The 13,352-nt window shown below is 41.2% G+C and overlaps 2 protein-coding genes across 2 annotated transcripts; both read left to right on the top strand.

Annotated features, from left to right (window-relative positions):
* Positions 1–271: 271 nt before the first annotated feature.
* On the top strand, positions 272–4,169 carry LOC308378356 (tripartite motif-containing protein 16-like; the record flags this gene model as incomplete). The annotated part of the gene is made up of 6 exons (XM_080855241.1): positions 272–862; positions 1,191–1,286; positions 1,366–1,599; positions 3,116–3,275; positions 3,383–3,442; positions 3,646–4,169. The coding sequence occupies 6 exons, from the start codon at positions 272–274 to the stop codon at positions 4,167–4,169; spliced, it is 1,665 nt and encodes a 554-aa protein (XP_080711367.1).
* Positions 4,170–9,382: 5,213 nt separating this feature from the next.
* LOC308378357 (tripartite motif-containing protein 16-like) lies at positions 9,383–12,313 on the top strand (the record flags this gene model as incomplete). The annotated part of the gene is made up of 6 exons (XM_080855242.1): positions 9,383–9,973; positions 10,321–10,416; positions 10,497–10,730; positions 11,259–11,418; positions 11,526–11,585; positions 11,787–12,313. 6 exons carry the CDS (start codon positions 9,383–9,385, stop codon positions 12,311–12,313), a joined length of 1,668 nt encoding a protein of 555 aa, XP_080711368.1.
* Between the last annotated feature and the right edge of the window lie 1,039 nt (positions 12,314–13,352).

The raw sequence follows: 13,352 nt of genomic DNA, 5'->3' as shown, positions 1-13,352 counted from the left end.
ATGCTTGCACTATAGTTTTGAGATTTGTATTCTATAGAAAATCATGTAAGAAATGAAAAAAGTAGAATCACACATTGTCTAAACAAAAACATGAATCTATTTCCCTTCTACTCTTTCAAACCAACCTTTCCTGTTCTCCACCCCCATATGTCTCTGAAGCCAAATGTCCTAAGAAGCCACTCCCCCTTCTCTGAAAAATTCTTTCTTCATGAGAAACGAAAGTAAATTCTGCTTCCTGTTCAGTCTGTGAGGGTCTACGTGGATCAGCAACATGGCAGAGGCTAGTGTGTCAGTTTCTCAGGATCAGTTTAGCTGTCCAATCTGCTTAGATCTACTGAAGGATCCTGTGACTATTAACTGTGGACACAGTTACTGTATGGATTGTATCAAGGGCTGCTGGGATCAGGAAGATCTGAAGGGTGGCCACAGCTGCCCACAGTGCAGACAGACCTTCACTCCAAGGCCAGTTCTGGGCAGAAACACCATGCTGGCTGAAATGGTAGAGAAGCTGAGGATTATGGGACTCCAGGCTGCTCCACCTGCTCACTGTTATGCTGGACCCGGAGATGTGGAGTGTGACGTCTGCATTGAGAGAAAACGAAAGGCAGTCAAGTCCTGTCTGACGTGTCTGTCCTCTTACTGTGAAACTCACTTCAGGGTTCATAATGATCTCAACCCAGGGAAGAAACACAAAGTGATTGAAGCTGCTGGTAAACTAGAAGATCTGATCTGCTCTCATCATGATGAACTACTAAAGGTCTTCTGTCGCACTGATCAGAGATGCATATGTATGCTGTGTGTCATGGATGAACATAATGGACATAGAACAGTCTCAGTTGCAGCAGAGAGAACTGAGAAACAGGTGAGTCTCGCTTAGCCGGTACTCCTGATACTGACAAAGGCCTTCCAGCTACAATGTGTTATTGTGCACTGATAAACCCATTAATGTGAATAACAGCAACATTCTCTGACTTTATTCTCAGTTTTGTTCCCCAGACTAATTTCTAGATTTCATTTCCACATTTGATATATCAACATCTTTAGGGTTCAGGGTTATGGTTAAATGAAAATAGTCAAAGTCTATGTTTTAATTATAATAATGAAAGTGACTTGATCTGTACTAATACATGAACTGTTTTATTCTCTCAATACATTAAATACACAACTCTAATAGATTCACATGTTTACAGAAATCGTTGGGTGATACTCAGAGAAAATCCCAACGGATAATCCAGGAAAAAGAGACTGAACTGCAGGACCTGAGACAGGCTGTGAAAACTCTTCAGGTGAGTTGTATTCACCAGAGGGAATTACAGAGACTGCTGTAGAAATTCATGTCTCACATATTGTCTTGTGTCCAAACAGAGTTCTGCACAGGCAGCAGTGGAGAACAGTGAGAGGATCTTTACTGAAATGATCCGATCCATTGAGAGAAGATGCTCTGAGGTGACAGAGCTGATCAGAGATCAGGAGAGGGCTGAAGTCAGTAGAGCTGAAGAACTCATGGAGAAACTGGAGCAGGAGATTGCTGAGCTGAAGAAGAGAGATGCTGAGCTGAAGCAGCTTTCACACACGGACAACCACATTGGTTTCCTTCAGGTACTGTCACTACTCATTTATGATGCAGATATGATGAGTTTACCTCATTTTCACACCAATTCCAGTGTCTATATTTATGTTGCAGGGCACTGGATGCCTTGGTCTATGCCAAAATGCTCCGGAAGGGCCTCACAGAAGAGATTTATTTATTTATGCAGTTCTGTAAAAAGTCACTGTTGACACTGCTCTAGCTGTCAGTCAAAATGTCAGTTTCCTATTCAGGTGCTCTTTGGTAATGAGGTAAACATGATAGAGAAGAAAAGGTAACCAAGGCAACTCTTCCTTATTTACACAATGCATCATGCAGAAACATTGTGATTGTTATATCATTTAAAGTATTACATTTATAACCCCTAACATCCGTGGCATTTTTCATTGCATTAGATCTGATCTGACTAGATTTAGATTGGACCAGACTGGAGCTGGACATGTCAGAGTGGACGTGGTCTTTAGTCTCCTGCACCTTAAATGTTATACTAAAAATGGCCGGTACCTAATTTTTACACCAAATCCAGTGCCTGCACGTCAACTGTTTAATAAAAAATGACCAGTGTGTGAGAATGGCCCGAATCGGCCACCACACGATGTGGGACGTAGGCTGGTAGAATGGGGTTTCAGATAAGAACACACACTTAGGGCTCAGATACACATAGGCGTTTTTGTAAAAACGGGACGCGAGCAAATGCATTGATTCCTATGGTACGGCGCGTTTAAAGCGTGCGCCCCTTCTCCACCACGCGTTGCGTCTTTGAAGCGTTTTTTAGGTGCGCTTAAAAGTTGAACTATTCTCAACTTTCTAGCGCAAGGCAGGGAAGCGCACCGCTTCTGTTTTGGCCGCCGCACTTTGCCAAGGCGTTACTGAAGCGTTTTACAAAAACGCGTATGTGTATCTTAGGGCTCAGATACACATACGCGTTTTTGTAAAAACGCGACGCTAGGAAATGCATTGATTCCTATGGTACGGGGCGCTTTGCGTGAAAGCGCGCCGTACCATAGGAATCAATGTATTTCCTAGCGTCGCATTTTTACAAAAACGCGTATGTGTATCTGAGCCCTTAGGAGACAGTGGCTTACTTAAAAAAAATGCTTTTTATTTATAATAATCAAAAACCCCAAATCATGTGGACACAAACTGAACAAACTAAAGCCCTAAAACAGACACGATAAAACTCTGTGTCATACAAGTTTCGTCTATGTACCTTGTCACAGTATTTTTACAGCATGTTTCATCTGTCCTTCCCTCATGCAATAATAAGGTGCACCTTTATCAGGCCGCCCATTGGGCTAACCGGACCCAACCATTCAGGTAGGGGAGTCCAATCCTTCTTCCCCCCTAGGACCACAGTGAGAAGGGGGAGGGATTTCACCTTCTCAAACTAGTGCCTAATTTTCACACCAATTCTGGTGTCTATATTTATGATGCAGGGCAGTGGAAGCGCCAAAATGCTCCAGTAGGGCCTGGAGGAAGGTTAATGTTTGTTAAATGACATTTGGCTCATTTTCTGTCTCATTGTAGAGTTTCCAGTCTCTCTGTTCCTCCTCTGCTCCTGACAACTCACCCAGACACACGGTCCACACAGATCTGTCTTTTGATGAAGTAAAAGAAAGACTTTCTCAGCTCAGGGAGAAACTAGAGGATGCACTCCAGCAGGGACTAAAGGACATTTCTAAAACTGGTATGAGACGCATTAGTACCATGACTTTGAAAACATCACTTCTGAATACAATGTTGATGGGACTCAGAATGTTGTGGTTGTTGATAGGTGTCTTTTTGTCTTTACAGCAGAGCTTGTTAGCTTTCTATCACTGCCTGAGCACGCTACCAGAAAGAATTTCCTGGCATGTAAGTGTATGATACACATATATATGTACTGCTTGTACAAATACATAAACACACATACAAAATATAAACACACATATACAAGAGGAGAACATAGTTACCTGCTCTATCTGTTAGTGAACTTGATCATTAATTAAAAGTAATAATTTAAACCATTATGCCCCTGATCACCACTTCTCAATGAGTCATGTTTTATCCTCCCTTAGATGCCTGCCAGCTAACCCTGGATCCCAACACTGCTAACAATAACCTCACACTGTCTAAGGGAAACAGAGTTGTAGAATGGTGCCCTTATGTGCATCATTACCCTGACCATCCAGATAGATTTGATATAAAGCCTCAGGTGCTGTGTAGAGAAGCTGTATCTAAACACTGCTACTGGGAGGTTGAGTGGTCAGGAGCTGTTTACATTGCTGTATCATACAAGGGGGTCCCAAGGAAAGGAGGGGCTACTGATTGTTTTCTAGGATACAATAACAAGTCTTGGAGTTTGTGGTGCTCTGCATCTGGCTACATATTCACACATGGTGGTAAACAAATGTCACTCCCTCATAAGCTCACCTCCACCTCTAGAATAGGAGTGTATGTTGATTACAAGACAGGAACTCTGTCTTTCTACAGTGTCTCTGATACAATGACTCTTCTGCACAAAATACACACCACATTTACTGAGCCACTGTATCCTGGCTTTTACCTCAGTACTAACAGCAAAATCAGATTCAGTCAGTGACAACATACCAGCAGAATCAAAACATTCATGTCTTATATTTATGGATAGAGGTCTCTGACACAAAGTGTCTTTCTTCATTCAGCTGTTGGGTTGCATTTGAGTTGTTTAATTGCACAGAACAAGGAACAATGATTATGCAAAAGCATCACTTGTTTTAATGTTGTGTAGACAGGACAATTTGTGCCGTTATCTACACAGAAGGTTAATTAACACAGAAACTTACTTCATGTGGTATGACAATGTGGTAGATGCACAAGTCTACTTTTCATCTGCAGAACTAGTACTAAATACATTTTACATTTTATTATAAAAATTTGAGGGAGGGTTGTCCTTTCTATTTGGTCAAGTTACTGTTATATTTCCCAAAAACATATTTTAGTAAGGAATTCATTAATTAATGAATTAACTGCCATGCAATTTATTGTCACCATACACCATGTTATCTTATTTTTCCCTTACCGACACTTTCTCTGTCTCCCTCCAACACTGTAGTGATGCTCTCATCGCACACATGCTCACACATCCTATTCTGTCTCCTAGATTTATCTCCCTATTTTGATTACTGAAGTTCTTCATTATGATTTGTATTTTTTGCAATAAACTAAAATCTTTCAAAAATATGACTCTAGTTGTCGATCTATGCAGTCAAAAACGTCATGTTACATGTCAAAAATATTAACAGATGTGAAACCTAATTGTAACAGGTGAACAGAGATACCTGCGAGAAATTCCTTAAGTTTTTCACCGATAAAATAGAGAACATTAGATCATTGTTTACCCCCTCCCCATCACCCACTCCACCAGATCATTCTGTTGCACCAGCTATTTTTAACCGATTTCAGGCCATTTCTCTCATTGAACTGCAGGATTTAGTATTGCACATGAAACCCACTGCATCCCCCCATGATGCCATTCCCTCTTCTATCATAAAGGATGTTTTTGATGCAGTTGGCCCCTCTATTCAGGTAATTCTAAACTCATGCCTCACATCCGGCACTGTCCCTACATGTTTTAAGCATGCGGTTGTCCAACCCTTGCTTAAACAAGTCCGAGCGGACAACAAGATGCGTCAACTCAACTCTGCCACCTTGTGGACACAGGAGGGAATTACAATTGAAAGAATGCGTTTCAGACAGGCGTTTCAGACCGACCGACCGACCGACCGACAGACCGACCGACCGACCGGCAGACCGACAGACCGACAGACCGACCGACGGACGGACATACCCTCTTATAGAGATGCCGGACGCATCTAAAAACACAACCTTGATGCTGAATGCCTTAAAAATTACCGCCCCAGCTCTAAGCTTCCTTTTTTTTCTAAAGTTTTAGAGAAAGCTGTTTTGTCACAGTTGACTCCCTTTCTGACCACCCACCACATACTAGAACCCTTTCAATCAGGTTTTAGATCCCTTCACAGCACAGAAACTGCCCTGCTTAAAATAACTAATGATCTGCTCCTCACTTTGGATTCTGGTGATAATGCCATCTTGATATTACTTGACCTTAGTGCTGCTTTCGACACTGTAGATCACAACATCCTCCTCACCCGCCTGGACCAGCAGGTGGGTATCAGGGAGACTGCATTACTTTGGTTTAGCTCTTACCTCAAACATAGGACTTTCTCTGTCTCTATAGGCCAGTTCTCTTCATCATCTGCCCCTGTCTCTTATGGGGTCCCTCAGGGGTCCATACTGGGTCCCATACTATTCAGCCTGTATATGCTCCCACTGGGTGACATTATAAGAAAGCATAACATCTCTTTTCACCTCTATGCAGATGATTCACAGCTTTACCTGCCATTAAAATCTAGGGACTCCATCCAATCTCTCCTGGTCTGTCTTGAAGACATTAGAAACTGGATGGCCAACAACTTCCTCCAGTTAAATGGTGACAAGACAGAAGTCATCATTTTTGGCCCCCCTAAGGCAAGATGCACTACTCTAAATAATTTAGGTTACTTCACTCCATTTGTCACACCCTGAATTAATAAGGGAACACATGTTATTGTCCTACATACTTACCCCATTGCCCATTGCCAGAAACCTAGGTGTCATCCTTGACTCTGAACTTGACAAACAGATTAGTAATGTGGTCAAAACTAGTTTTTACCAACTTAGAGTGATTTCTCGCCTCAAAACCATCCTATCTCATAAAGACCTGGAGATAGTAATTCATGCCTTTATAACATCACGGCTGGATTATTGCAATTCCCTCTACCTCGGCCTCCCCCACTCCTAACTCAGACGTCTACAGCTGGTCCAAAATGCAGCTGCACGTCTTTTAACTGGCACCAAGAGGTGTGAGCAAATCACCCCCATTCTGGCCTCCTTGCACTGGCTCCCCATTCATTTTAGGATACAGTTTAAAGTTTTATTATTTGTTTTTAAGGCACTCAATGGGCTGGCCCCAGCCTACATCACTGACCTTGTACAGCCACATTCAGTCCAAAGGTCCCTCAGATCCTGTACCAAAGGGTTTCTGCATGTGCCACGCTCACGGCTCAATCAGAAAGGAGACAGGGCCTTTGCTGTTGCCGCTCCACGTCTGTGGAACCAGCTCCCTCAGGACATTAGATCCGCCCCCTCTATTTCTGCCTTCAAGTCTAGGCTAAAAACCCACCTTTACTCCCTGGCCTTCCTTTCCCCCTGAACTGTTAACCCCCTGTTCTTGCCTATGTGGGCTGTTATTGTATTATTGTTATACTGTATTATTTGCCTTTTATGTCATTGTAAAGCACTTTGGTCAGTTTATGCTGTATATAAATGTGCTCTATAAATAAAGCTTACATACTTACTTACTTACTTACTTACTGTCCTGGTTTAGAGATTTTGTTGATTCATTTTCAAGTAGCAATGGACACTTTGACTTTTTTAACAACTAGATGGATGTACTGAGACATTAGTGTAAATGATTTTTAAACACAATTTCAATTAGAGACAATACTATTATATAACCACTATAACCATATTGAATTAATAAGGGAACACATGTTATTGTTTTTTAATCCTACATACTTACCCCATTCATTTTAAAGAGTAACGGATCTAAACCTACCTCTCTGTATTTGAGAGATTTGTTTGTTATAAACTATGTATGATTTGTATGTTTTGAACACAGTCCAGTCAGTTAAGACCAGTCACACATTAGGCTGGTTTGGTCTTTTGACCATCAGAGGGTGCTCTTCACTTACATCGGCATCTCATTGGAGCATTTCCTGAAGATGTTCAGATAAGAATATTCATTTGATTGATGGTTCATATAGACAAATTACACACATTAACAGCAGTTTGTTTTTTAATACATACCACTAACCAGTAGAGATGGCATTGAGAACATAGGAGGACAGAGCACAGCAGACCTCCTCTCACCTTTGGACACACACATTGCCAGCATCATTGGTGATACAGGTCTCTCTAATATCACTGAACATGGAGACAGTGACTGACTGAGTGCTGACTGACACAGTTCTACAAAACAAGAGGACACGACCAAAGTAATAAGTAAAATAAAACATCAACTGACAAATGTTTCCAAGGTATTAATGGGAAAAAATCAACAAGTAAAACAAGCTTCCTGTGCACCCCAAATGTTTAATAAACTTTAGACTGTTAACAAATATATTAAAAAAAACTACTTATACTAATATTTTGTGACCATACTGCAGAATAAATGCTTTTCTCTTTTTTTTTTTTTTTTTTACAAAGCTTGGCTAATAGGCAGACTTCCCTAAAATATCTCTATGGCCCCAGCACTCGTCTGATTGGCCCCAGTGCTTGTCTGAACTGCCCTAGCACTCATCTGTATGGCCCCAGTGCTCGTCTGTACAACCCCAACGCTCGTCTAAACTGCCCCAGCGCTCGTCTGATTGGCCCAGTGCTCGTCTGAACGGCCCAGTGCTTGTCTGAACTGCCCCAGCGCTCGTCTGTATGACCCCAGTGCTCGTGTGTATGACCCCAGTGCTCGTCTGTATGGCCCCAGTGCTCGTCTGAATAGTAGGGGCATTAGGAGTTGGTTAGGGATCTTTGTCAGGCTTGGGGGCTCTGATCACGCTGTGGAGCACACAGCAAGCCCCGACGATGTGGCAGACTTTCCAGGCCAATGCTGCAGTGTTCACCCCGTGCTAGAAGGGCAAAGCTATCAACCTTTCAGCAGGCCTACTGCACGCTCACCAGTGGATCTAGAGTGTGCATGGGCCTGGTTATAAGTCTACTCCTGTTGGGTCCTGGAGTTGGCTAAGGGACTCATGCAGTCCTCCAGGCCCCAGGGCACCAACAGGGTCAACTATGTCATCAACAGTGTAAACAAACATATAGAGTGAGAGTGTGTGTAATATTATAAGCACACTTTAAATAAAACATGAAAAGCAGGACATTTTTGGCTGAGTTAGAACTATGCTACTTTGAAACGTGTTCAGAGTTCATGGCATTAATGAATGGATCATTCCCAGCCCTCAGGATTCCACCACACAGGTTGGTAGTATCATGGAATGCTGCATCTAATGCATAAGTGGAGTACGTGTAATTGCCGTATAGAGGTGCATTAATGAGCATGAACGCTATCCTGTTGCTATTACAGACCCAGAGCCCATGAGCACCACATCACGAGTTCAAGATTGGTATTACGTGAGAGCTTAGCTGATTCACGATACATACTAGTTCAGTTCAAACATGCATTTGCTATCCAATACAAGAACTGTAAATGAAGTTCTTGTCGTCCGAATGTGTGTGTTTGTGTTTGGGCTCCATCAAAACATCAATCACAGTTCCATCAATGGCCACGAGAGGGAGGCAACTTGTCATTGGAATGCAGCAAAATAATATTCTGGTCCTGAAGTAAAGCATGTGGATTTATTTAAAGCTCTTCACAATGAAGATATACAGTGATGTATTAAACTTCTTCAAAATAAATATTATACATCAAACATGATACATATTATATAATGTTAATGGGGCGATCTTACACTAGCTTGGAGAATTGTAGTGTATAGCTAATCATAATTGAAAGGGAAAAAGTAGAATCATGCATTGTCAAAACAAAAACATGAATCTATTTCCCTTCTACTCTTTCAAACCAACGTTTCCTGTTTTCCTAAAACCACCCCCATATGTGTCAGAAGCCACTCCCACTGCCCTGAATATTCTTGCTTCATGAGAAACCAAAGTAAATTCTGCTCCATGTTCAGTCTGTGAGGGTCTATGTGGTTCAGCAACATGGCAGAGGCTAGTGTGTCAGTTTTTCAGGATCAGTTTAGCTGTCCAATCTGCTTGGATCTACTGAAGGATCCTGTGGCAATTCCCTGTGGACACAGTTATTGTATGGATTGTATCAAAGGCTGCTGGGATCAGGAAGATTTGAAGGGAGTCCACAGCTGCCCACAGTGCAGACAGACCTTCACACCAAGGCCAGTTCTGGGCAGAAACACCATGCTGGCTGAAGTGGTGGAGAAGCTGAGGATTATGGGACTCCAGGCTGCTCCACCTGCTCACTGTTATGCTGGACCCAGAGATGTGGAGTGTGACGTCTGCATTGGGAGAAAACAAAAGGCCGTCAAGTCCTGTCTGGTGTGTCTGTCCTCTTACTGTGAAACTCACTTCAGAGTTCATAATGATCTCAACCCAGGGAAGAAACACAAAGTGATTGACGCTGCTGGTAAACTAGAAGATCTGATCTGCTCTCATCATGATAAACTACTAGAGGTCTTCTGTCGCACTGATCAGAGATGCATATGTATGCTGTGTGTCATGGATGAACATAATGGACATAAAACAGTTTCAGCTGCAGCAGAGAGAACTGAGAAACAGGTGAGAATCACTTAACCACTACTCCTGATATTGACAAGGGCCTTCCTGCTAAAATGTGTTATTGTGCACTGATAAACACATTAATGTGAATAACAGCAGCATTCTCTGACTTTATTCTCAGTTTTTGATCCTAAAGTTCATTTCTTGATTTCATTCCCACATTTGATACAGCAACATATAGTGTTCATGGTTATGGTTAAATGAAAATAGTCAAAGTGTTGATGTTGATGACTTCTAACTTTTTTAATCATGAAAGTGACTTTATCACTACTAATACATGATATCTTTTACTCTTTAAAAAACGTTAAATACCGGTATATAACTCTAATAGATTCATCTACTCACAGAAACTGTTGGGTGATACTCAGAGAAAATCCCAACGTATAATCCAGGAAAAAGAGAATGAACTGCAGGACCTGAGACAGGCTGTGAAAACTCTTCAGGTGAGTTCTATCAACCAGAGGACATAACAAGAGACTGCTGTAGCAATTCATGCCTCGTGTCTTGTCTTCTGTCCAAACAGAGCTCTGCAAAGACAGCAATGGAAGACAGTGAGGGGATCTTCACTGAAATGATCCGCTCCATTGAGAGAAGACGCTCTAAGGTGACAGAAATGATCAGAGATCAAGAGAGGGCTGAGGTGAGTCGAACAGAACAACTCATGGAGAAACTGGAGCAGGAGATTGCTGAGCTGAAGAAGAGAGATGCTGAGCTGGAGCAGCTTTCACACACTGACAACCACATTTGTTTCCTTCAGGTATTGACACGACTCAGATATGATGCATTATCACAGAAGATATTAGTTTATTTATGCAGTTCTGTTAAAAGTCACTGTTGAGACTGCTCTACCTGCCAGTCAAAACGTCAGTTTCCTATTCAGGTGCTGTTTGGTAATGAGTTAACATTATAGAGAAGAAAAGGTAACCAAGGCAACTTTTCTTTATTTACACAATGTGCAATACAGAAACATTGTAATTATTATATACATTTAAATATCACATTCATAACTCCTAACATTAGTGCTATTTTGCATTGCATTAGATCTGATCTTACTAAGACTGGTCTGGGGCTGGACATGTCAGAGTGGGCATGGTTTTTAGTCTCCTGCACCTCAATTGTTACACTAAAAAGTGACCAGTACCTAATGTCCAGTGTCTATATTATCCAGTGTTTATATTTATTAGGGCACTGGATGCCTTGGTCTGTGCCAAAATGCTCCAGTAGGGCCTGGAGGAAGGTCTATGTTTGTTAAATGACATTTGGCTAATTTTCTGTTTCATTGTAGAGTTTCCAGTCTCTCTGTTCCTCGTCTGCTCCCGACAACTCATACAGACAGACGGTCCAGACAGATCTGTCTTTTGATGAAGTAAAAGAAAGACTTTCTCAGATCAGGGAGAAACTAGAGGATGCACTCCAGCAGGGACTAAAGGGCATTTCTAAAACTGGTATGAGGCACATTAGTGCCATGACTTTGAAAATATCTCTTTTTAATTCAATGTTGATATGACCCAGAATGTTATGGTTGTTGATAGGTGTCTTTTTGTCTTTACAGCAGAGCTTGTTAGCTTTCTATCACTGCCTGAGCCCACAACCAGAGAGGATTTCCTGGCGTGTAAGTATATGATACACATCCATATGTACTGCATGTACTAATACATAAACAAATATAAAATAAAAACACACATATACAAGAGGAGAACACAGTGCCCTGCTCTATCTGGTAGTGCACATGATCATTAATTAATAGTAATAATTAAAACTATTTGGCCCTTAATCACCACTGCTCAATGAGTCTTGTTTTATCCTCCCTCAGATGCCTGCCAGCTTACCCTGGATCCCAACACTTCTCATAATAGCCTCACACTGTCTGAGGGAAACAGAGTTGTAAAAAAGTGCCCTTATGTGAAACATCCATATCCTGACCATCCAGACAGATTTGATGTACATAGTCAGGTGCTGTGTAGAGAAGCTGTATCTAAACACTGCTACTGGGAGGTTGAGTGGTCAGGAGCTGTTTACATTGCTGTTACATACAAAGGGCTCCCAAGGAAAGGAAGGGCTTTTGATTGCGTTCTAGGACACAATAACCAGTCCTGGAGTTTGAATTGCTCTTCATCTAACTACACATTCATACATGATGATGAACAAATGTCACTCCCTCATAAGCCCACCTCCACCTCTAGAATAGGAGTGTATGTTGATTACAAGTCAGTAACTCTGTCTTTCTACAGTGTCTCTGATACAATGACTCTTCTGCACAAAATACACACCACATTCACTGAGCCACTGTATCCTGGCTTTGCGCTCGGCGGTGGAAGCAAAATCAGATTGTGTCAGTGACCACATACCAGCAGAATCTAAACATTCTTGTCTTATTTGAAAGGATCGAAGTCCCTGACACAAAGTTTCTATCTTCATTCAGCCCTTGTTTTGTAGCTTTTAGGTTGCATTTGAGTGTCTAAATTGTACAGAACAGTGAACAGCGATTTTGCATGAACATCACGTGAAGACAGGACAATTTGTGCCGTTATCTACACAGAAAGTTTATCACCACAGAAACTTTCATGTGGTAACATAATGTGGTAGGAATTAGGAATAAATAAATGTTGTTGGCCAAAATATCTTTAAAATAAATACATATTGTCACCATACACCATATTATCACCTTTTTTCTCTCACAACACTAGTGACGCTCTCATCAAACACATGGTCACACATCCACTTCTGTCTCCTAGAATGACTCTATTTGGACAACTGAAGTTCTTTATTACTGTTTGTATTATTTGCAATAAACTAAAATCTTTCAAAAATATAGCAGCTGTTGTTGATCTGTGCAGTTGAAAATGACTGTAACATATCAAAAATATTAACGGATGTGAAGCCTAATTGTAACAGGTGAACAGAGTACCTGTCCTGTTTTGGGGGTTTTGGTAATTCACAATGAATGCATTACTGCATAATATAAATAATGCATTACTGTTTTTATTATTTGCAATAAACTATCATCTTTCAAAAATATAACTCTTGTTGTCGATCTATGCAGTCAAAATCATCATATATCAAACCATACATATAAAAAATATTGACGGATGTGAAACCTAATTGTAACATGTGAACAGAATACCTGTCCTGTTTTGGGGGTTTTGGTGATTCACAATGAATGTCAGATGCAGATTCCCATTAAAGCATCAATGGGCAATATGATTTTTTTTAACAACAACTAGATTGATGAACTAAGCCATAAGAAGGTGCAAATAATAGTTAATTGAAATGTTAGTTGGAGGTAATATTTAAATAGCCACTGGTGTAACTATCTATTATGCTGACCTCCCACACTCTCCCTCTCTTTCTCTATCTTGAGACCCTAACGTGGCCAACA

The sequence above is a fragment of the Sprattus sprattus genome (assembly GCF_963457725.1).
Source record: "Sprattus sprattus genome assembly, chromosome: 17".
Lineage (NCBI taxonomy): Eukaryota > Metazoa > Chordata > Actinopteri > Clupeiformes > Clupeidae > Sprattus > Sprattus sprattus.
Note: the sequence above shows the minus strand (reverse complement) of the source record. Positions and strands in the feature narration are given on the sequence as shown.